Here is a 26,009-nt window from a genome sequence, read left to right on the forward strand (position 1 = left end):
CCACAGAAATCCTCTGGTTCACTCGACGTCGTCGTAGTCGTCGGACGCGAATATATTTGTAAACGCGTTTCGTGCTGTATTGTGTTGTAGGCGGCAGTATGCATACGTGTGTGCTCTCTTGCATTTTAATTCAACTCAATCAAACTCAAAGAAAAGAATGAAAGAGAGTAAAGAGAGACGAAAACTAAAGACAAAACACCGAATGCCAATGACGGCGGTAATTATCCTTCAACCAAAGCAGGAAACTGTACATATCTCTCTCTCTCTCTCTCTTAGCCTACTACAGCCGCACGGTTCCACTCAATGAGCTTATCCAATAAAGCTGTGTGACTCCTCTACACACATGTATGCATACAGACAAACACAATACGAATTACATCATACAGTTTTTTATATATCTAATTTGCACTATCTTCCAACAAGAATGAACTTTCAGTTATAATGAGTCATGTAATTTATATTTCTAGACAACACATTTTTCTATATTCATTTACTTTTCACGTTATAATTCATAAAAAAAAATAATTTCTTATTTCACATGATTTATCATACTTTATTTCCATCTTTAAATATGACTTTTATGATAATTTTATAGATTAACAGAAAAAAAATGCACTAAAAAAGCCGTGTATTCTAACAGTATGCAAATAATGGAGAATATGTAATAATTACAAAATTTTACATATTTTAGATTATGAATAAACAATTTGCATACTATTTTTTTTGTTAATACAGGAAAAGATATCACAAATTAATATGTTCATATTTTAAGGCAATTTTATATATAAAAAAAAAAACTATTTTGGTATTAGTTTATAATATTTCATATATGAAAAGTTTATTTAGTATTTTCAATTTTATATATTTCATAATATAGTCCAACCTTCAGTTGTTTCAAGGAACTAATGGAAATTCATAAAAATCACAAGAAAATATTGAAAGTGTTGATAATTTTTTCTTCTATTTTTTATCAAATTTCTTAATTTCAGTTACTTAATACTTATTAAATCCTTTATATAGTTTTTTTTTTCATTTTAAATATGTTTAAAGAAAAATACAATTGTGTTAAATCATTAAATCACAAAAACGATTCCAAACTCCAAATAATAAAATTGATTTGGGCGGAAAGACCTCGGTCGTTAGCCCTTTGGCCAGCCTATTAGTATATATATTTTTATTGTATGTTAAAATTTATTTATGTATAAATTGTACTTTTTTTTCTCTTCTTCTTATGTATCGATGTTTGGCCAATAAATTATTATTATATATATAAAATTGATTACTAGTATGACAATTACGTTTGTATGAAGTTTATATATAAATAATTCAAAACAGTGTGGAAATAATGAAATAACTCCATGGATTATATTTGTATTGGAATCTAATCTAAGAAGGTGCCTGGATTTCGTAAGTTGCGGTTCGCGGAAGAGCATTGATTTGAATTCAGTTTTCGCGAAACTCGGAGAGGCGATATCGGAATGCAAAATTGAAGAAATTGAAAAATAGAAAGAAAATCGAAAAAAAAAGAATATGTGCTCTTCGTTTTGGTTTGGAAAGGCTCTTTGTTTGCAAAGTGAGTAGAGTTCGAACAGAAATAATGAAAATATCTTCGAGGGCAAAGGTCTAACGAACCTATCTTAATATAAGATTTGTTCTCGGGAATTAACATCCTCGAGCATATTTATGAACAATGCAACGGGTTTCCAAGAGGGCAATGATTACGTGCGGAAGAGAGACAGGAGAAGTGTGTGCTGCTGTTGGTGAGAAGGGACAGCGGTGATTCATGTATGCACGAAGAAGAGGAAGAGGGAATGGTTTTGAGAAAAGCGCACGCTCTTCGCTACCTGTCTTGAATACTCGAATGTAAAGTAAAATATACTACACACAGACACATATAGATTACCTGATCTGGAGTTAATATTTGCTGGTTCTGTTGCTGCTGATGATGATGATGGTTCTGGCCTTGAGTCCAAGCGGACATTTGCTTGGGCGGGACGTCCGGTGCGATCGCTCCTTTTGACCTCTTCATGTAGTCATTCAGGATCGGAATCTTCGAGTTCTTATCCGAACTGGATAAAATCACCTCTCGCTCGATCTGTAAACACAACAATCATCAACATCAAAGAAGTGAACACCCACGCAATGATAGCAAACAAACATGTGAACGAACTCGTAAAGCCCATGATCGTGCCAACCAACAATACACACGAGGGCCTTCACCTCCTATTGTTACCTTGATCTACTCACACCATGTACAAATAGCATACATGCATGCTTTCGCACTATCTTCTTTCATATAAAATCCAAGCGAGAACCAAATACCAAACTTTATACATCTTGCTAAACACAATGCATTTCTTCGTTGGTTTTATAATAATGAAATTGGACAATGACACACTTTGTCCCACAAAAAGAAATTGTATTGTAATTCGTCAACCACAAAAATTTTCCGTAAAAATTTCAGAATTTATAAAATATTTACTTGTTAGAACCAATAACCACGCTTTAGATAATTTATCAATTTTGTTGCCTGTTTCATTTATTCACAGTATTTCTTCTAATTAATTACCATTAAGTAATTTCAACCATAATTATTAATTTTGCACTTTAAATGTGCACCAATTAAAAATAGTAAATCATTTACTTTAATTTTAATTTCATTAAACTATTGAAACCGAAAAGTAGAGAAAAAAACATTATTTCTTAATTATTTCGTTACATATATTTTTTTTTTCATTAGTTTTCTTTATTTATTTTAACAAAATTATTATTCAACTGCATATTGAATTAAGGAACAATTATATGTTGTTTATTTTTTTAAAAACATAAAATTGAAAAAGATATACAAATAGGAATAATAAACATTAATAAAGATTGAAAAATAAATGTTAAACTTTTTTAAATTTTAATAATAGAAATTTTTGTTTTCGTTTAGACTCACCCGGAAATATTTAAATTATTAAATTCATAAACATTGGATGTTTTATAAGCGAGTATCGAATGATAAAAATAATATTTGTATTCCTTTGTCACGATAATACAGATAATTAAGTAATAATTTTCAAATAATGACGTATCGTCAAAAATAAATAAATAATTGGGACGATAGGCATATAAGAATGCATTTCATTTCAATATTTATTATTTACTATTTTGTGTTTAACAATATACATCGAATTACTTCAGCAATTACATTTAATCGTCATGACCTGCGCTACGTTCTTTGTTCTAAACGAATTTTTTCGTGTTTATTGTACTAAAAATTCACTAAGATTGTATGCGCGAGTTCATTTCGAGCAATTTCCCACTGGAAATGTATTTTTAAATACAGTCGAACCTCGTATAACGAGCACCTCGCATAACGAGCATTTCGCTTAACGAGCAAAATAAATTGTAACAAAAATTACTTGCATAATGGAATGCATTATCGTATATTATATTAGTTTATATGGAAAAAATTGTTTCACTATACGAGTAAAAAACCGGAAATTTGGGATCTTTAATCGAAGTTCTACTGTATAGGTATTTTTTGTGTGTTACACTTTAACATTGAAAGCTAAATAATTAAGTGAAAAGTCGAACAAAGAGTTTTTGTTTTATCTGAATGAACCATTAGCTTTGATAGTGGTTTAGATATACGAACATTTTGGGAGGAACTTATCAATTTCCCTCTATGTTAACAATACTTCCTTATAAATTGCTCTTCGCTCTTTGTTCGAAGCCAATACGAAGCGGTTCATGTTACCGATGGTACATGTTTCGCATCGCAGAGAGAATGTAGTGAGTGCACAGAAAATTCTCAATTGTGAATGAATCAAAGAATTATGGTAAGTAAAACTCGTATCGATGTCCTATATTTTATTGAATTAATCTTAAATCAGTATCAGAAATTGGTACTGTTTCTGTTGTGTATTTTGATGGTCAGAGCGCCGATCGTCGAACGCAGGGTGCAGCACTGCGGTAAGGTCTTGCTGAACACGCTGTCGCAGGCGTGCGGTGGTATGTACCCGCAGAAGAGGTCCGAACCGTACTCCGGTGAGATTAAACGAGATACCACTGTAATAGCTGTGTTCTGTCTTCTAGAAGTTTTCAGGTACGGAGACAAGTACGGTGGCAACCTTCCAGAAAAACTGCTGGATAAGCAGGAAGCGAAACGGATGAGCGTGAATCGCATTCGAAGGAACACGGGACGTCTGGTGGACGAATGTTGTCGCAAATCCTGCAGCCTCGAAGAGTTCCATAAATATTGTGCATAAAAACTATTTACCACTAGTTTTAATGTTACGACCAATCAAGAGTTGTCATAAATAAAATTATTATTAAATAAATATACATTTTATAATTTTCTAATTTAATAAATAGCCGTTTTTGAAAATTTGACATTTTATAAATGACAGATTTAAGAATTTCAGTAGTTTCCATCAAATTGCGATAAAAGTGACAGATTTAAGACAGTAACAACACTCCATCTCCAAGTGTCAACAAATTTGACATACCAATAAAATTTACTTATTTCAGATTAGAAGCCCATCATTATTATTGTGATGGAAATAAATATCTTTAGTAATGTAACATTTATTTTAAATAAAATGATTATTAATTAAATGCGTTCTTCAAAGTTTCTGAAAAGCGACAGAGCCTAAACATTTACTTATATCCAGGTCCACTTTAACCACAAGGTTAAATGTGCTACAGCCTCGTGGCACCAGCCTTTATTTTCTTATGAAGAGTGGCGCATTCTTTTTAGTAAACCTACAGTTAATTTCCTTATGAAAAGGGGCAAATTATTCTTACTAGCCAACAGGAGCCAAATTCCGCTTATATCATTCGGGTAACTTTATAAAACATGATAATTCAGCATGAAGAGCAACTAAGATGCTTAAGAAATGTGTACACAAATAAAAAAAAAAGCAAATATTATTTCATGAAAAAAAAAACAAACATATCTTTTCTCGTTGAAAAGTCCGACAATTATGTTAAGACTTATGTTAAAACTTAAAAATAAATAAATTGATTTTCGTAATTGAATGTCTCGTCATTAATATGAGGGCGGAAAAAATTGGATAATTTAATCTAATTTTAGAACATTTTCGTAATCAATGTAAATTTATGCCGAGAGGTCGGTTCATAACCAAATTGAACGGTCAATTTTATTGTAATTCAATAAGCAAAAATAAATAAATATATGAGCTTCTTTTTGCTTCCAAATTTAATCTTAAAATTAAATGATATTTAAATTAATAAGTAAACTTAAAAAAATAAAACTATATTTATTTCAACAATGTTAATTTATTTGTAAAATGTTTTATTGAATTCTCGATTTAGTATTAGCTTTTTTTTAATTTTCTTATCGAATTGGACTAACCATGTAATATCAATAATTAACATTTGTAAATTCCCACGTTCTGAAAATATTTCAATTTTCAGGATCAATTTGCTGTGCAATAATTTGTTTGTAATATATTGTTTATAGTTTTGGATTTTCATGAGGAATGTAACGTTTTTCAATTATTCTCTTCGTGTTGAACATTTGATTTTGAAATTAATTTAAATTTATACGCAAGAAGAAGAAGGACGAGTAAAGAAGGGTGCGAAATCGAGCGTGAATAGTTGAATTTTCCAAGCGTCAAACTGCCTTAGCGTCACGCCGAGCCTCGTAGGACTATAAATCGGGAAGGACCCAACACCAGAAGCACAGTTCACATCCTAAGAACATCTCGACATCATCTCAACAACAACCACTCAACGTCAACTACGAAAAGTAAGTTGAATCATTATTTGCAATATAATAATTTTTCTAATTTTCATATTTTTTAGAATGAATTTCGCATTAAAATATTGTGTCTTGATTTTGGCCATCGTCGCCCACTGCCATTCGCAGAGCGGGAAAACATACATGTGCGGAGCTCGCATCACCGAAGCCCTGTCCATCATCTGCGAAGGCATCTACAACGCACCTCTGAAGAAGGCTTCAGGAGCTTCAATCTCTCATTCTTCTTCTGTTGGTCTCAATGACCTGGAGGAGTTCAAAGAACCGAAGATGGACGAGTACGTGAAGTGGCAAATCTTGAACGCCATCAGCAAGGAGAACGAGCAGATTAGAGCCAATATGATGATGCCTTTCCAGCAGCGATTCCAGAGTTTGGGTTTGATGAAGACCAGATTTCGTCGCAGCCCCGGTATCGTCGAGGAGTGCTGCCTAAAAGGATGCACCATCGACGAGATGCAAGACTACTGCGCTTAAATACAGACTACTTCTGTTTTTGTTGATTTGCTAGCAAATTATTGTTGAAAATTATATAAATAAAATCACAAGTTGAACTATTAATCTATATGTTTGAATTCCATACATTAAATCAGGGGTTCCCAATATTTTTCTGCAACATAACACTTTATACATCCTGAAATTTTCAAGGACCTTGTTTATTTTTTAGGGTAGGTAATAACACATAATAAATAAAATTTTAAAAAATAATAAAAATGTTCATTAAATATTTAGTCATTATTTCAATGCAGGTTTTCACGGAAAACCCTACATTTATTAATTACAATTTGTCGATAATTTAGTCAAAATACATAAAAATACTATAATTGGCGGAAAGACTTACGTCGATAGCCCTTTGTTTACAATTGGTGACTAATAAAGATTTGTTTATTACTATATACTATAATTTATGAATGTGCTACGTAATGAGGAGGACATCGCAACAATGTTTTTTGTTATGTCGTAATTATTTTATTTACAATTGACATTGGAAAAACTTTCCAGGTGGAATTTACCAAAATTATGATTTTGAACATTAATAATAATTAATTCTATATACTAGATCTAGTGGTTTAGAATATTTGTATGTTCGAATTGCTGGCTACACCCTAGATTCTAGGGCCTAGAAGGATTCATTATAACTTTGTACATTAGTAATTTATTTTCCGACACTTTCCCTAATAACCAGTAGAGTTTACTAAACTTTATTTGTAATTGCTCCCTCTTAATCTGAATGTAGTCTTGATATGATTTTATTATTTTAAAATAATTATTTGGTAAATTATTCTTTATTTTATATAGTAGACCGAGATGCCACACTTTGTCAAATGATTGCGGTATGTCCAAAAAGGCAGCCAAGCAGTACTTTCTTTCTAGATCTTGGTAGATGGTATTTACTATTCTATTTACTTGCTAAATTGTGCCGTGTTTGTAATGAAAACCAAACTGATGGTCTGGTATAGATTTATTTGACACTATAAAAGGTTGCAATCAGTTAGCAAGTTTTGTTAATATCGGTAGAAAACTTATGGGTCAATTCCCCTTATTAAGTTATAACATGGCGTCTTCTTTGGCTTTATTTGACTACTAATATATGTTTTAATTTTCTTTGGGCTTATTGGTTTGATTGGCATGGATATATGAAATTGAGAAGATAAATAAACTTCTAATTCTTTGTCTTCTTTAGTTGAGACTTGCTCTGAAAGTGGTTTAAAAATTGTTCTGAAATGATATGCAAACATTTATTGCATATAAGAGGAATTATTTTCTGGCGTTTTTACAGATTTTTTGAAGTTTTCCACAAGGAATAATCTGTTGTTTCAGTGAGCGTCAGGTTCAGTAAGTCCCTTTTCATAGCTTAATACTGTCATTGACCATAGACTTGGCTGAAGGTCCATATGCTGAACCTCATTAATTTCACTGTCCATCTGTGATGAACGATGGCCCTATTGCTGCAAGCACCGAGAGTGCTCACAAAGGGCTTGGCTTGAGCAAGATTTGAACCTGCGCCCACTAGCTCGTGGGTAGGGCGACTTAACCATTCGACTATTAGTCGCCCTTAAATAAATTATTTAAAAAGAAAAAATCTTATGATCTGAATCATAACAAGTCACATAATCAAATTGAAATTATCATTTTTTACACTTACATATTAATACTTAAGCATAATTCAAAGTTTAATTGAAATAACGAGAAATTTTATTTTATTCAATTTGAAGCAAATTACACAAATATTTGATATGCTAGTTATTGTGTAAGTCTACTATATAATTAAAATTTATTTATATGTCACCTGTACAAAAAAAATCTGATACGAAAGTTTTTTAACGTTTTAGTTTGTTAGTATTTAGGTCGTTTAATTTCGTTTAATTATTGAAATATTTAGTGGATGTCTTTACATTTTATCGTGTTTTATTGAACTTTGAAAATAATTGATAATTGTGTTTATTTGAGCGTGAAATGCATGTCGATGCAAGTAAATTCGTTCGTTGGAAGACGACATGTGCAATAGGTGGATAAATAAAAAATCTTTTAATTTTGGATCTGCAACGCATATTGATTGCCATGGTGCAATTTATAGCTGTATATAAGATGCATGCAAGTGATGGAGGAATCACTTCGCTGCAAGAGATCTACCAAGGTAAGACAAGTGAAGATATTAAGTTGAGACAATAATTTTGAAGATATCGGTTTTTCTTGTTGTTAGATGAAGCTCTCTATCGGATTTACTGTACTAATGTTGACATTGATGACTTTTTCGTCGGAGGCTATTATGCGAAGCAAATGTGCGAACTTCCTGGTTGAAGTAATGAAAGGGATTTGCAATGAGTTGCCGGAAAACGAGTCAGAAGAAAGTTTTCTGGAGAGAATCCTCGATGACATTCGCAATCCGAGCGGAGGAATGTCACTCTTTCCATTCCAGAACGCTCAGAAAAGTAAAAGGTTACTACAGAAGAAGTACGGGAACACTTTGAGGATCACCGATTGTTGCATGATAAATTGCAATTACGACGAGTTCCGTTCCTTCTGCCCGTGAAAACCTTTCTTTGATCAATAATAATTAATAACACAATTATTAATGTGACTAAAGGATGACGAACGCAAATTCCAACTGTTACAATTCTTAATTATTTTTTAATATAATCTTTGTTAAAGGTAATTTGTATGTTGTTTTAATATGAAAATCCAACACCGTTGTATATTCAGTTGCCTAAATAAATGGCGCATGTGTAATACAAACATCAATTATAGTTTTGTTAAAGATCTTTAATGTTGAGTTAATCCAAATATAGTTAACTTCTCAGTATACTTATGATTATCTTAATTTCAAATTTCATTTATTGGTCAAGATTTCAATGTATATTCAATGCGATAATTGTTTTATTTTAATAATAATTTCTAATATAAATAAACTCTTTTTTTTTGATTATTTAATTAATTGTTGTTGTTTGACTTACGGGAAATTTGCTGGAATGAGTTTGCAGATTCTGAGGGTTGGATGGGCTGGAAGTGACTATAGGAACTTCGTGTCCCGCCGCCCCCGGAATGCTCGGTTCGTTGTAGAGCGGATATGGAGGCATCCTGTATGGAGGTGGAGTTATTCTCCCTGAAGAACCTGAAGGTTGTTGTAGCTGCTGTTGTTGCAGTTGGTGCTGAGGCAAAGGCTTCGGAGGAGGCACCGGCTTGTAAGGCCCATAACCTTCCGCCTCAACTGAAAATATAAAAATACAAAATTAAAAATATTGATAAAAACTAAAATAATTTCACAAAAATCAGTAGCTTGGAAAATGCCGGAAAATTTGAGCTCAAATATTGGATGTAAACAAGCAAAACGTAAATTACATTCAGCAAGGATAGGCTTCATTGAGCATTAGCCGCTATCGTAAATTCGCACATTAAACGCACATTACCATCGATTATTAGTGCCCACGTACTCGCGATCTTAAAAATTTCCATTGCTGTTGTTTTTCTTATCTTTTTTCTACTCCCACAGTTGGTTGCGATTTTGTACAGCAATTATGCGAAAAACAAGACAGCCGAAAAGTTTATTGTGCCACCGACGGCGTTTTTCCCCAGTGCTTAGAATAAATCTGAAATAACTTATATTTACACTTTCCAATAACCGGCGAAAAATTAATAACAAATGCAGTACACGCATTACGCAACGAAACATTTGAAAGTTGATCAAGTGTGAATTGACAGAATTCATTTACTTCTTCGAGTTTCACATTTTGAATCTTCGAGCAGATTTATCGACGTCGCTCTATTTAATATATTATTTACATACTTAAATTATCACAATTTTTGTTTTGAAAATATTTTTATATCTGCTCTGTTATTATTGTCAGTAAATATAACTTATTTATTTGGAGATAGTCATAAGTTTTATAAACACTTTGTATATCATGAGACTATCAGTAATTCTACTTAGTTATTATGAACGCTATAGTAAAAACCACCAGCGGTTGCTAAGGACATCAATCGGTTGCTAAGAAAGTAAAATGGTTGCAAAGAACATCAAGCGGTTGTTAAGACCGCCAAGTAGTTATTAAGAACGCAAAGCGATCACAAAATTTCCTATGATTGCTAAACAGATTATTTTTCACTTAAAAGCGAATACGAGTTGTCACATTGATTTTGGAAAACAATTACAGCCGCTACCTACGAATTAACTGGTGTTTTAATTTATTGATTCTTTTTCTGTCTCGTAATGTGAAATTTATTGAAAGTAGAATGATTTATTCCTGTTTCTTTCGCGTTCAGTTAATTATTTCATTTTAAACTTGATTTCGTTTATTAAAAGTTCACATTGATTATTTAGCGTATACATTCATTATCTTATTTTTTATTCATGTTCGTTCTGTATTCTCGCCCATTGTCTGCATGATTATTTAATAATGGTAGCTGGAACTAATTAGCTAATTAGAAGAGTGTAGCTCAATAGACACGCGCGAAGCTTAGGTTGATTTCCTGGAAATCTAGAGGTGAGTGAATGTTCGCTGTACCGGTACGTTCAAATTCTTTCGAATAGAAGATTTTTTGATACAACGTACATTATAACGTCTATGCAAATAATGTGTTTAAATAGTTGTAAAGAGTTTGTTCTCTACTTATTATTGCAAATTACGCTCTCCGTCATAGTTCAATATTTGAAGAAGGCCGTGAAGCATAGTAAATGCGATTTCCATGGAAATAAATAAATGTTACCATCAAGTGTACAAGATTTGCACGAATATATAGTTAAGATTTTTTGATGTAAAAGGCGATGAAATCACCAAAATATAAAAAAAAACAAGCCAACCGAACACGTTTAATTTCTAAATAAAATTGCAACAAATCATAGGTGCCGAGAAGCAAATACAATGTCCAGCCCACGCGTCTGTTTCGTTATTGTTTTCTCCTCGTTTATCTTGATGGGATTGCGAGAATTAATCGTCGCGCGAATTATTCTTATTACGTCTTGGGGACCATTGGCCTACTTATCCCACGACGATTATTCAATTTTCGAAGGAAAAACAAAAATTCCCACTTCCCACAGCCGTAATATTATTATCATTATCCTCATTATTCTGAGCAACCAAATGAAATTATTGACATTAAATTTATTTTTTTTAGTCCTGTTTTACCGTCATACAACTATACTCATTAAATTCTCTACAATATTATGTGACTTAATCAATCGTAAATTCTACTTTGACTACAAATCAATTTACGCGGCAATGTTCTAACAACTAGTATTGTAATAAACTGAAAACTGTTAAATTTTAATGGCGGATAAAATGGACGCTACGCTTGCTGTGCGGTTGCCAATGATGCCTTATATTTAATATTTTAAACTTTGATTTGACAGGAACTGTGGTTAGTGTTAAATTTGTGTAAATGTTTTGCGCGTTGATTTTTGCATGGAAAGTATGTTTAGAACCACCGTGACACGGTGAAATCGAAATAGCTTTGATGACAAAACATCCTTGAGGGCACTTGGTATTCGATGGGCATCGCTGTCAGAGTCTGGTCGTCACGTCACGTCACGTCCGCGGAATACTTCGAAGCAATTGTTTTCCATTCAACCGTGATTAAAAGTCATACATATGCACAATGTTTCCGGAACTGCGGGAATAATGAAGAAGAAATGTATGGTACGTTATAATTACGGTTGCTATTTTTGCTGGTGGGTTTCTTGTTGAAGAAGTTTTTCTTGAGGAGCGATTCGGGCGTCGCGAACGGCTTCAGCGACGTCTGGGAACGACGCAGCCGTTCCCCGTGCTTGACCTGGCGCACCGTCCGACCGGTAGCCATAACATGGTTGCATTCTTTATGCAGATGAGATCACCGGCATTACGTAAGACCCGACGACGCCTACGATTATCACGAAAAACCGACGACCGAAGTATAGAGGAGAATGAGGAGTTGGAAATACGCACGCGGTCGCGATTGCGGAAAAAATTAAACTGAAGACGTCTTCGAAATGGAAAAGAAAAAAGCCCCCCAGTGGATTTCTCCACTTCTTTCTGGTCTGGCTACGACGATGTGTTTCCGAGTTTCGTTTAAGATGTGGAGGGGAGGCTATATATTTTTTCGATTGTATCTGCCATGAGGACCATTTACATAGAAAGGCGGGAAGTGTGTCGTTACTTATGCGAATCGAGACCGTTTCTGTCCGTCTATCTGTTACGCTTCCCTGCGGCAGGAACGCGCACAATGGTTTCTTTGGAAGATCAGGAAGTCCTTGCGAACATTTTAACTATAAATCATCCTAAATGTCAACTGCTCCACGTCAAAAAAATAACAGCACCACAAAATGCTAAGAGCAAATTCCGAAATTTATAAAATTATTAGAAAACTTGTTAATTTAGCAATCAATCTCGAAATGATCATACCGAGTGACGAGGAGAAGGGAAGTCTCGAATTGTGCACCCGCTACATCATTTTCCAAACTTGTATTTGTGTTCAGGCATGTGAGTTTTTTGTGTGCAAAATATGGAAACCCTTGCATAAATGTCCCCGAAGAAAAAGAGTCAATAAGACTGTCATAAGAGAATAGTAGTATTTCGGCATAGGACGCATTTTCTTATTTTACATTAGTTTATATGGGAAACAAGTTTTTCGCGTTACGAGTAAGATTCTTGAAAGAATTATGGTCGTTATGCGAGGTTCCACTGTATACATTATTGCAAATCAAATGTGTATCAGATATTTGTAATCTGGCAATTATTATCAAATTATTCAATGAACAATTTACAAAAAAATATAAATATGTTGTTAAATAATTGTAAAAAAAACTAATGATTTACGAGACTCAAGGACTTCTTTTAGAGTTAACGGCGAGACTTTTAAGCCAATTTTTTTTGTAATTGATTTATATACATAATAAATATGTTAATTCAACAGCCATACGAGGTTCGTTCTCCACAGAAAAATGCCCATTCTGGAATCTTGGAAATCACTTGGAAATAGTCACAAGGGATGGTGCATTCACTCCATATGCATTTTGGCATTCGTGCTAAATTTGCATAGGCTTGAATTGATGTTCAAATCCGAAGAGAATGGCAAAACGAACTGGTGGTGGTGGAATTTCTATCGACCTTACGTCACAAATATTTCGTTTTCTCCTATACAATCTTACCGATCTTCTTAAAATTTGATATAAAATATCATTAGACTTTAGATTGGCAAACAATCTTTTGTTTTTCAGAAACAAATGAATTATCACCTTCTTAGCAAACATCTGCGAGGGGTCTCGTAAGTGCGCTGATTTCCATGTAATTGAATACATCTTTCGTCCATTGTTCATGTTATTTTTGTACGTAATTGGAAGACGGCGACTTTCTTAATGTATAATTATCATATTAAATTAAATTAAAAATAATACAAAAAAACAAATACAGAATGGATAGGTGAAAAAGACACACTTATCTCGAAGAAAAGCTGAGACAAACGTTATTTTTGTATAAATATAAATCCTTGGAAAGAGTACCAACATACCTTACCAACATACGCAAATGGATTAATTAAACCAGTTTCAAATTAAATAACCATAATTATGTCAATAATAACAAGATTGTACTGTTTAGATTACATTTATTTCATTTGTAGTTACATTACTAAAAAATAGAAATATTTTTAATGAAAATTACAATGAAATTTTTAGAAAAATCTATCTAACATTTACATAATACATTTTTAAATTAAATTTATTTAATTGCATGTTAAGGTATTATGTATGAATTTCCTATAAAAATATAACTTTGTTAAAAGCGCTTACCTAGTTCACAAATTGGTAATTAAATTCTTTAGTTTGCACAATAACCTGCCTATTTAGCTACTAGCTCTGTTGTATCAGATCTATGAATCGAATTCGAACGAATACGATTTGTGTTGTGATTTTTCTTTTATTATTTTTTGCTTGTAAACGCGATAAAAGTATTTTCATTTTCTCGCGGTTTTCTTTCCATCCGCGGGTCGGAGTCCATCGCGATAGAGAAGTAATCATCAAAGTTCATCCACGAAGTAGTAGTAGGAGGAAGCGTAGAATGAAGCATTGTTACGGTACCCACCGAAGCGCAGTTCCTTCCTCCCCCTCGCCAAAGAAGTCACACGTCTACCGCGACGCGGCGCGAAGAACGGTAAAGGAAGCACAACTCTACGTTCAACATTCTCCAAAATGCAGATCGCATAGAAAATCTCAGTTGCGTGTGCTGTAGTAGGAAACTTCTTCTGTTTTATTTTTCGCAACATCACAATGGGCCCATGCATATTCAATGTTCCTCGCCAAGAACAATAACGGATTCTATATGGATCGATAGAAGGAATCGATGGTACAGAATTGCGCAGAGGATTCCATTCGAAGGATCAACTCGAAGGGAAGCGGAAACGGCGAACAACGAGAGCGTGACCGGAGAATCCATCATCGTGATTAGCGAAGAGCGAAATCAAATTGAGTAAGGTTTGCTGGTAAACTCGTTAGGTTTGCTGCTTGGCTGCCCGGTTATTACTCGACAGAACCATTGTAATTTAGCAGTTTATTAACGAGTATGAGTCACATATTAACTCATACAAACTATCAATTACTATTAAATAAATATTTTATAATAAATATAATACCAAAATTTTTTTTTTACATTTAATTTGACAGGTGTTAAAATTAATATGTGTTTTCTTTTATTTTGATATGGTGTTGATAGAATCTAATAATAAGCAAAAAATGCTCTTATTTTCTCAATTACCAAATTGATTTAGTCTGAATCTTTAAAGCTGTGAACTTCAACCGTTTAATTTAATATATTTGAATGTATATTTTGATGTTTCAAGTGTAAACATTAATCTTACAAAAAAAAAATAACACCGTGCATCAATCTGAGATGCATCGCCAACTCTTGCCTCGCGTTATTTTGACAGCTGTCAATCTTTTCTGTTAATTCGATTGACGGACCGAGCGAAAGAGATTGCAAGATGCGTGCAACCTGTTTCACCAGGTTCTTTGCAGCTAATTGCATCTTATCAGAGCCGGATTACACGCGCATTCCAAACGAAACGCCGGGAAAATGCATCCATTCGTGTATTCACGTACGTACGTGCAAATGTGTATATATGAATGCTCGAAATGATATGTAATTTCTTCCGCGAAACCGGGGCGAGCGCACCCATAATGAATGGTTCTAAACGTCCGCGCTGATTATTACTTAATCAAAATAAAGTGTAAAACAGATTACGGAATTAATTGCCATCAATTAAACATACTTCACGAATGTTGTCTTAAAGGCGGAATTATACTAATTAATGCGAAACGTATGAATATTTCAGTCATCCATAATACCGGTTCTGTATTGGACAGAGAACGTTTCTCCAACCACCACGTATTAAAGTTTATACCTCATTAATACGAATCGATCGAATATGTAATTTAGTAATAAAGAAACCGACAAGATTCTTGCGGGGATTCACCGGCGACGTTCCCACGCTAAATTTCGTCAGCAATGCGCACTTCCTGTCCACTCATGGGAATGCTTCCGGAATTATTCACTCGATTAACGAATAGAAAAATATATTTACATCATTCAAAATTTTTAGGAATTTACATTTCTTATCACCAAAGAATATTGCAGTTTACTTTAAGCTGATAAACGCGACAATTTATGTGCATACGTAAATCCATTGAAGCGTTAACAATTTATTCAAATCGCATTAATTGTACGATTCGATAGGCTTTTCAGGAGTAGCAGGATAAAAAAACAAGCGCGGATTAATGTCGAGCAATTATCGAATGGACAGGCGACAAGTTTTGTTTATACATTGTGATTACATGCATTTCAATTATCGTGTTTAAACTATCCTATTAAATATTTGATGTTTAAAAACTTATAAGAGTTAAACAACTTTTATCGCAATTTGATGATAAACACTTGCTTAACAGAATGTCAATGACCTTCTAACAAATATTACGTATATTTTTTTACAGTGTTTAATTAGTTATCTGTAAGGAAAATATCTTTTTTGGTTAATTCACGTTTTCAGCAATAATTTATTAATTTATATTGTGTTTGTTTGTTTGTACTGTTTTGACAACATTTCACTTTTGTTGCTACGAGAGAGTTAGGATTCGTGGAAATCGCGTGCGTTCGTCCGTCGAGAGAGTCCGTTTTTGCAGCCAGCGGCGGGTTCGTGGCCTGATCAGGCGTTGATGTCTCCACTTGGCGTTCATTTCTCGCCATTTCCAAGAGGTCCCATTGGAACAGAGACATGAGAAAGGGCTGCATTGGGCATAACTCAGTGGCATAATTAAAGCCAATTAGCGACCTGAGCGATAAATCAACGCGCGATTAAAGGTCATTAATATACGACCGTATCTCTGCTGTATAAAAAATAAGATACCCGTAAAGATTAGGAATGCAACGAGCCTTTTTCCTTGCTGCACGCACTCGCCGCGTTCACTCACTTCATAGTTTGTTAATATTATAGAATAGCAATTGAACAATTGTTGTATAGTTCATATTTTACTCACTAGATGGACTCGATGCAACGAATTACGCTTTTGTTTTCAATTTATTACTTGTTTAAATAACAGTATTATTAAAAAAAGATATGCTTTGCCATATCTTATTTAAACTAATTAAAATATATGTAGATGTTATTCACTTTTATAATTGTGAATGTATTCTACGAATATCCGCAATAAATATTAATACTTATTAGTAAAGCAAATCGCTTACGTCTTACTTGAGCGCTAATCTATTAGTTTAATACTGCTTAATCATCCAAACTGTCGAACATTAAATATTTATCTAAATCTAGATTTTGTCATGGCATTAAATCATTAGGAAATTGAATCGTTGGAAATTGTATCAATTTATATATGTATTTTTTGCTTGATTTTCGAAGGTTGCAATTACGTTTTTGGTAACGGCCGAATTTATATCGTTTTTTAATACCTTCATTTCTGAGCGCGTTACGTTCCTCGCGTTGTTTTGACTTTCGTACGAAAAGTGTGCATGTATATTTATGAGTGCAATAAATAGAAAAAAAAATAGTTGCCCACACGCGCACCGTATTGTTGTACACCGTTCTCTTTACGCTCAATTTTTCAGAAGAAAAGAAAGAAAAAATCTCTCTGGATAAAATAGAATGCAAGATTATATGTCTCTTTATAAAAATATATATGTTTTTATAAGAAGATGTAAGTCAATCAATTTTATGATGTTTCAGCGGCGTATTCTGAAAACTCGATAGATTTATTTAACAATTGTGAATTAATATTCGAGGTCTTTAAGGGATTTCTAATTTCTAATATTTTTTTGAAAACAATAAATAATTTCAAAATAATTATGAATACAGAAACTTTGGAGTTTTAATAATCCTATAAAATTAATTATATTTAAATGGCTTTATAAAATGTTTGAAGAATCAATGAAATAAAGTTTACACGGAATATTTTTTTTTAATAAAAATAAGTAAAATGTAATTGTGTTTCTTAGATTTTTGTTCAAGCATATATTAATTTGTTTACTGATTTCAGTTAGTAAATAGCCTTGATTAAATTGAGGGTGTAGGCGGAGTGTCGTCTTAAGCGCGAAATAACGGTGAATGAGTTGTTTTCGGAGCGCTCATTCAGGTGTGAAATCGATGAACGTATTAACTCTGATAAGTAGTTTTCCGATCCAAAATAAGTTGTCACCTCGGATGAGCGTCTCGTGTTCTCACTAGTGCTAGTGTTAACGTATATAAAGTGCTCATCCGGAGCATTAAGACCATCATTGGATCTCCATCAGCGAAATGAATAAGATCAACGTCTTCGCTGTGCTCTCTTTGGTCTCCTTGGTCATCAACTCCTTCGCCTTTGTCGATAAGCCGCGATGCGGTTTGGAGATTCCGAAGATGCTTACATTAGTCTGCAGCAGCGTCTATTACTCTCCCCAAAAGAAGAACCACAATGGTAAGTGATTACACATAAATTGAGAGCAAATGATTTTTTTTTATTGTTGTTGTTTTAGATCTGAAGAACTACAAGATGCAAAAGTTTGAAGACGCGTTGAGAGCAATCGAGGATTTCAACAGTAAGAACGAGGCTGAGAGGGAACTGTTAATGCAGCAGCAGGACGCGCTCTCCTACCCGTACATCAATAGGTTCCAAGGATACAGAATGATTCCGCACAGGTTCAAACGTGGTGCAGGAGGCATAGTTGAGGAATGCTGCCATAAAGCATGCACCTTTGAAGAAATGGCTGGATACTGCGATTGATTGACTTAAATCGACTACTTGTACCTTAAATTGGCTTATAATTAAATAATCATATATTACATAATATACTTATTCGATTTTCTTCATTAAAATTAACTCAAGTCGCTTTTAAAAATGTTTTTTTTTTCAAAATTTTAATACCAATAATATTGAACAAATTTCTTCAAATATTCATCAAATCTCAGTAAAAAAGAATGAAATTTATATTTTTTTTTGACAACTATTTCAAACTAATTTTCGACACATTTCGTATTCTCCATTTCTTAAGGAAATTACATTTTTTTTTAAACAACAATTAAAATCGATTATTTCAAACTAATATTTGAGAAAATCCGTCTTCTAAATTTTTCTACCAAATATTACTTATATTTCTCTATTAGGATAAATTCAAAAGGAACTTAAATATTTACTTAGGGAAGTTTCGGAATTTTTGTCTTTTCAAAATTACATTTTAACAATTAAAATCGATTCTCTTCAATTTTTGACCAAACATTTCTTGTTTTGCCGTATTATTAGGAATTGAAACTAATTTTTATAAAACACTAAAATAAATAATCACTAAATCAAATATTTCTTAAAATAATAAACACTGTCAATAGTTATTTGCAGCAGTTTATCTTTATTTTTGTTACTATGTTATTATGTTAAGTTTCTATTTTGGTAATTTCTTCCAATAATATATATTATTATTTTAATAAACACTAATTACAAACAGACAATCTCCAAAACAAGTTTTGTTTAAAGCATTACCCAGAAGAAGTAGGTTTATTCTTTCAACATTACTTTCTTATACAACAGTAATTAATGTTTGATTTTAGAAAATAATCACCATTATTAGCTTAATCAACCTACGGACGATTTACATTTCACTAGAAAATTACTCAATTTGAAGATGTTAAAGAGCTGTGTCTATAAAAGCTAATTCCTATGTTATGGGATGAGCCGTCGAATAATCGTTACAAGCTATAAAATAATATTACTTAATTAAAGATTACTTACTAGTTATGTATAGTCTCCTTTATAATTAAGTCATCTATTTAACCATAATTGTAAATAAAAAGGTCATTTTTAAGATATAGTAATTATTAACTCATTTAATTTAAGTTTACTTAACGTATGCTCAATCATGTGAACAATTTAATTAACTTACATTCGTTTGTTTTGTTAAACTTAAGTGTTAATGTGATGATGAAACATGGAAATGTAAATTACTTAATTTGATCGTTTGCAAACAATTGCAACAATATTTACTCGATTCTTAGGCGAGGACTGCGAAACCCGAGGATGTATAATGAAAAAAAAGCGATGGTGAAGAGATCGTGCAGTTTCAAATCGAAAGTGATGATGCATTTTAAATGGAAATCACGCTCGTCTCCTAGTCTCAGTTCCTCAGGTTAAGTCTCTTCGATGTAAATTGTCTATTGCGTGCGTCGTGCATCGAATTAACGTTTTTCTTTTACCTGTTTAAAATGCAGCCGCCGCATCTGGTTATTCCATTTAAAAAAATAAACCCCTCTCCCCACCCTTCGTCGTACAGCTGCATCCAAACCAAACCGAACCAAACGTAGAGATATCAAGAAAAGTGGAAGCGAATTCTTTCCATCTTTTCCTTTCCGAGCGCACAGAACAGGACGTTAAGATCCTGCTACTCAATTATATAAATCGCTCCTCGAAATAGGCTTCACGAAATGCAAGTTGTTACTTTTAATTGAAACGGCTTATTCAATTTAACGTAAATGCGATTTGGTTATGGTTATTGAAGATCTTAACTGTCTTTCGGATTCACCGAATGGTTTTTCGAAGTGCCATCAGAAGATATTCATGGTCGATTTTCGGTTTGGATCGAATTGTGTAAACGAGAAGCGTTTTTTTTTCTCAACGCACGTTGAATATAAAAAAACATCGTTTACGCGTTAATATTCTACAAAAGTGTAATAGCTATTTCTCATTTGATCAAAGTTAACGGTTATCCAAACAAATCTACTTATACCTCTTCGGTCAATTCAACGCAAAGATATTTTTAATTTTTTTTTTCTATTATAAAAGCAAATCAATACAAGCTCAATGCGCTAAACTAATTAGTGAAAAAGTTTGTCTTTTCTTTCAACATTTAAGCTTAAGCTTAATTTAAAAACAGAAATTCAGAATACTAAACAATAATACATGTTGTTGGTGTATTTACTTCATTATTCACTGTTCTTTTTTAGTTTCAACGCAAGAGCAGAACACAAACCCAACATTTTGAAATTTAGTTTTTCCTTTGTTATTAAAATATCAATTGAAGCTAAGAACACTTAATAGGTTATTTAGAAACAATTATTTCAATATTCACCATTTTTTTAATTTAATTTCGACAGAAAAGCAGTTCATAAACTAAGAACATTCAATAAATTATTTACAAAATCTTAATTTGTTAGTTTCATTATTCAACAAAAAGTTTAAAGAGTTTTTTTTTGCTAAATAAATAATGAAGAGGGTTTCATTAAATAGCGACCGTAAACACTCATCAACAACTCTCTAAGTTTCTAAGTTGACTGAGAAAAAGAGATCGAGAAGAAAAAAACAACAGGAACGATCGATTTCACTTAAATAGACTCTAATTACGCTTTTGTTTCGGTGATATCAACGTCGGGTCGAGAAAGTAACGCTCGCATTTGTTTCTCGCATTTGTTTTTTGCTCGATTGATCATTAAAATTTAGAATGTCGTAATTATATCTTCAAGTATAATTTAAAATTTTGTGTTTAGTGAAACGAAAGTTTTCGCAAAAAAATCTATATTTTCAACACATTTTTTGTAAAAAAAAAATAAGTACTTTTATCTTTATAAACGAATCACGTACTACTTATTTTATAATTAATATTTTCAGTTTTTATCATAATTTTAAATACATTTTGAATGTAATGGATATCTAATCAAATTTTCTAAAACATACGAAGAATTTTTAATATTTCTATGTCTAGCATTTAATGTATGTAAGTATGTGTTGTAAACATAATTGTATTTAAATTTACTTAGATTACGTGATATAACTGGTAATAAATTGCTCTCAACTAACCGTTGAATATTCGTTACAAAACGTATAAATGTGTCTTCTTAAAAAAAATGTATTTTAATAATTCGAAAAACAAACAATATTGTTTACTTTTTTTTCTCACTATAATCATAGATATGCTCAGAACAAACACTAAATCAATTAAATTTTCATTTTTTTTTACTTCAATGAAAATATAATTTAAACGCAAGAGCAGAACAGAAACCCAAAATTTTTAAATTTAAGTTTTTTTTCATTGAATATTCATAGAAATTTTGTATATCTTGACTGCTATTACTCCATATAATTTTAATAGTTTTATATATGTTTAAGACAATTTTTTCTGTTGCTTTTGATTATTGTATGTAATTTCCATTCAACTATATAAGAAATGTTAACTGTTACCTGACAAAAATGATTAATTTAAATCATTTTTTTTGTTTTTAATTATTTTTTGTTACTTATTTTATAATTGTTTCATTTATTTTCTGGTTAAAGATAATGTTGAATGAACGGTTACTATCAACGGTTTTTTGAATGATTAATGTTAACCGTTTTTCATAAAGTTTGTAATAGTTTCTTTGTATAATTTTAAAAGCATTATTTGAGGGGTTTAACAATGTTTGTACCAATGGGTTTCAGAATGCGTGGGATGCAAAGTCGGGTGGATAATTCATAATAATAGTGCGAGGCTGTTGACTCTATTTTATGCAAATCGTCTCTTGTGCGGTTCTCTAAACATGAAGCCATTTGTTTACGGTAGAGTGAGCCATGAGCCGATGGAAAATAAAAGGCAATCGGACAAAACAATGGAAGCACGAGGGAAGAATAAGAAGATTAAAACTGTGTATCTCTTTCTGCTTTTACCAGTGTTTCGAGCGTCGGCTTGGTCCAGTTTTCCAAATAGAGTCGCACATTTAATCGATGAAAAAGAAGAGGAAATGGAAACAGTCTTCCGTTTTCCCCGATAATTCCTTTGTTTTCTGCACGCGTTTTCGTTGTCTGAAGTACCTTTTTTTTAGTTTTTCCCGACGGATCGCACAAATTCCCTAAATCGAATGCACTTCTCTTACTATTACTTGCTCGCACTGTGCGCACACTACCTATGTTTTGGACACAGAGTCTCTAACTAACATTGTTTTGCACCTGGCGTCTGGTAACAGGTTGGAAATGTTCAAATATAACCTGTGGAACGTTGAGGATCGGATCCATCGGCTCGGATCGGCGGTGGGCGCGAGCAGCCGAAGGAACGGCTCTCTCACGGAATGCTATTTCAAATGCGTGTTGTTATTCTATAAGGATTTATCTCCTCTTCTGTCCTTCTTCTACCTCTACTTTTCTTCCACAACCACCAGCAACTACGACCATCATCATCATCAGCAGCAACAGAATATTCTATTTTTTTGGTTGTTCTTCATTCCCGGCTCGTCCTTTATAATATATGGAAATTATATAGGCAACTGCAAGGAATGCTGGCAAATAGCTCTTCTCTTTTTCATCACGACCGGACAACAAAAATTTACGCATTCGACATTGAGAGCGCACACCGAAAATAGACTTAGCAGCAAATGCCGCAAAATGAAATTAAAAATCTTGTTGCAATCGATGTAAACTGCACCTGCAATAATTGATGCAAAAGTTCAGAAAAAAAAATCTTATTTTGTTGATTCAATTTTGTTGTAACCGATCTAAAATAAACTGCGAAACTTGTATCAGTAATAGTTTACAAACAAAAAGCTCATTTCAATTGATGTGAAGGAAACTAACTATAATTGATGATTTCAGCGAAAAGCATGATGATGAAATGAAATGAAAATTAAGTGATTTCGTTTTAGAATCATACACGCAGGACGATTTCTTCCAACGCATCAATTTACATAAATTAACCGATAGAGACGTTCCTAATTTATTTCGTTTTAAACACATTTCACATTTCAAATGACTATATTACGTTTACAAAGAAAAATGTAAATAAATGTCGATACATAATTTATTGATAATGTGACATTGACTCGATTACATAATTTTGCCGCCCGTCGTTCACACAAACATCTTGTATAATTCATAATTTAATTATTGTTTTACATATTATCACTAAATTTTTTATTAGAAACATTTGCACATTTTTTTTTAATTAAGAATTACTACTTTACTCAATTATCTTAAGATTTACTATAATCTATTTAAAGTCGTTTTGTTGTTTATACTTTTTGCTTTATTTTTTCAATATTTGTTAAATTTGCAACAGTTATTAAATAATATATAATTAACTTATTACACTTTCTCTTTCAATTTTCAAAGTTAGATTTATAATAATTTAATGAACGTAAGTTTATTTTTAAATATAGTTTAGATATATTCACACATTTCTAATGCTTGTATAATTTTTAATTGTTACACGATAAAATCTTAACTTATAATTTTATTTTTATCAAATTTAAAATACCATTACGTGATTACTGTATTTGTGTTTATAATCATATTATTATCTACCCAATTAATATATTTAATAATTAACTGAATGCTCTAACGACGCTTACTTTCATCGAGATTAAGTAAATCTTGAGTTAATATTATACCAATTATAAATATAATTATAATGTTTTTATACTCATTTTAATCCATGTAGATTTTGCTTTTAAAAAGTAATCAATAATTAATTTAGTTTCCGTAGTTTTGGAATTAAACTATAAAATCTAAAGTACCTTCAAAGCTTTTTTTTCACAATAATTTATTTAAACACATTGTATGTTATATAACTTTTGTCACAATAAGCGTTTTAATTATTGTCTTTATATAGTCATATAATCTTCTTTCCATTTTTTCAAAACAGAGGATTTATTAAAAAAAGCTTTTAATAAATGGCGTGCGTTGGATACCGGCCAAATGCTAAAGAAACAAACACTTTTTCTTTTTTACGAGACTTCATCTCTTGTGCGATATGATTGACCCAGAAACTCGATATCGAGAAGAAAAGAAATTAAATAAAAAAGTAAAAGAAAAGCAAGTGTATATAATATGATGTCCGTTTAAAAGGTGGCAGCTGTCGTGAGGATAAAACAAAACACAATAAAAAAGAATAAGAAGAACAACGGCAGATGTGCCACTTCGTCTGGCTTTTACTCTCGACGCAAATTTTTTATAAAGTTTTTCCTTTCAAAATAATATCGAACAATAAGAACCCAATAATATAGTTGTTTGTCTTGTTCGAATTCTGTTGTTAAATTAAGAGAAATTTATAATATATAATTACATTGAATTTAAACTATATATTTTCTTGGAAGTTGTTGGATTAAGGCTGGATTTAAAAATTGTCGAAACTTAATTGAGATAGCTGTATTACAATGAAGCGAATTGAATAATTCTCACGGGTTCAAAGAAAAATCCGCCTGCGCCTTCAGACGAAAATTCCGAATTTCACCTTTCGAAAGAAAGAAAACGCGAGACAATGCGTACGAAGGATGCATTTAACACACCGAAACGACTTTAACCTCAATCCCCGAAGTAATTGCAAGTAAAAAAATATACAAGAAAAACAAACAATTCATTGTTTTTTTGTTTAGTTTGAAAAAGCTTTATTTTCGTCTGATGCACGCAAATCTTCGTTTTAATTGCTATGTGTAATTGTTTCTGGTTGAAGCCGTTGTTTCTGGCCTTTCAGTGCCCATAAATAATTAGTGTCATTGATTTATTGCGGATACATACGGCGCAGAAAATGCGGTGAATGGAGGTCGTCGTTAAGATTAAATTCAATAAGTTTGTCGAACGGAAACGCTCGATGATAACGCAACGAAAGAAGCCAAAGAGAAACAACAAACAGCAAAAATTACCAGCAAACTATTAATTAAAGCAAACAGTAACGACTGAAACTGGTTTTCGGATTCAATGAAAGAGATTTATTTATTCAAAATGGAAGATTCATGCTGCAATCTATGATTCTTTTTATATTTGCTATAGAATCCAAATTTACCAAATATAAATCTTTGTTTACTGAAACGTCTTTTGTAATGTATTATTTAGTTGATGGTTGTTGCTATATGAAAAGATGTAAACAAAAATGAAGAAGTTTTTACCCTGCGGTTTTGGTGGTAGTGGGGAGAAGATAATGGCTGCCCGAGGTGGAATGGGCGGCAACGGTTCCGTCAACTCGGTGGAGGTCGGAGGGTGTCTGCCGATCATTACCATTTTCTGAAAGAGAAAATTATTTAAAATATGATGGGTTGTGGTCTTAGAAAGAGAGAGATATGGGCAAGCTTCTGATCGCTGGAAATTGCATAAGGACGAGAAGTGCATGAGCCTGACGAAATTGTAAATTTATATAGATATATATTCTCGAGCTGTTAATGACTTAACAGCACCAATAAACACACTTTGTTTATTATCGTGGTGAAAGTTTAAGTTATATCTGTTCACTACAGGGTGTCCGTTTCTTGATGTCTATCGGATTCCACTCTTTACTTTACTCTTTACTTTACTCTT

The 26,009-nt window shown here is 32.4% G+C and overlaps 3 protein-coding genes across 5 annotated transcripts in view; 2 read left to right on the top strand and 1 right to left on the bottom strand.

Moving 5' to 3' along the window:
• Positions 1–25,837, bottom strand: part of LOC108569828 — a 29,453-nt gene extending 3,616 nt beyond the window's left edge. The window contains exons 1-3 of one of the 3 annotated variants that reach the window (XM_017931530.1): positions 25,604–25,837; positions 9,223–9,476; positions 1,904–2,095 (exon numbers count right to left, since the gene is read on the bottom strand). In XM_017931530.1, coding sequence (XP_017787019.1) covers positions 1,904–2,095; positions 9,223–9,476; positions 25,604–25,823 — 666 coding nt within the window. In that variant the 5' untranslated portion in view covers positions 25,824–25,837. Of the gene's footprint in view, positions 1–1,903; positions 2,096–9,222; positions 9,477–11,916; positions 12,147–22,397; positions 22,676–25,603 lie in introns of those variants that run through there. The other 2 variants (XM_017931532.1, XM_017931531.1) reach the window with 2 other exon arrangements.
• LOC108569829 (LIRP) lies at positions 5,663–6,328 on the top strand. The gene is made up of 2 exons (XM_017931534.1): positions 5,663–5,761; positions 5,818–6,328. Exon 2 carries the CDS (start codon positions 5,819–5,821, stop codon positions 6,242–6,244), a length of 426 nt encoding a protein of 141 aa, XP_017787023.1. The 5' UTR covers positions 5,663–5,761; position 5,818; the 3' UTR covers positions 6,245–6,328.
• LOC108569830 (insulin-1-like) lies at positions 17,965–18,549 on the top strand. The gene is made up of 2 exons (XM_017931535.1): positions 17,965–18,191; positions 18,250–18,549. The coding sequence occupies exons 1-2, from the start codon at positions 18,032–18,034 to the stop codon at positions 18,495–18,497; spliced, it is 408 nt and encodes a 135-aa protein (XP_017787024.1). The 5' UTR covers positions 17,965–18,031; the 3' UTR covers positions 18,498–18,549.
• Positions 25,838–26,009: the final 172 nt, after the last annotated feature.

Source organism: Nicrophorus vespilloides, unplaced genomic scaffold, assembly GCF_001412225.1.
Source record: "Nicrophorus vespilloides isolate i.1.1-1 unplaced genomic scaffold, Nicve_v1.0, whole genome shotgun sequence".
Classification (NCBI taxonomy): Eukaryota; Metazoa; Arthropoda; class Insecta; order Coleoptera; family Silphidae; genus Nicrophorus; species Nicrophorus vespilloides.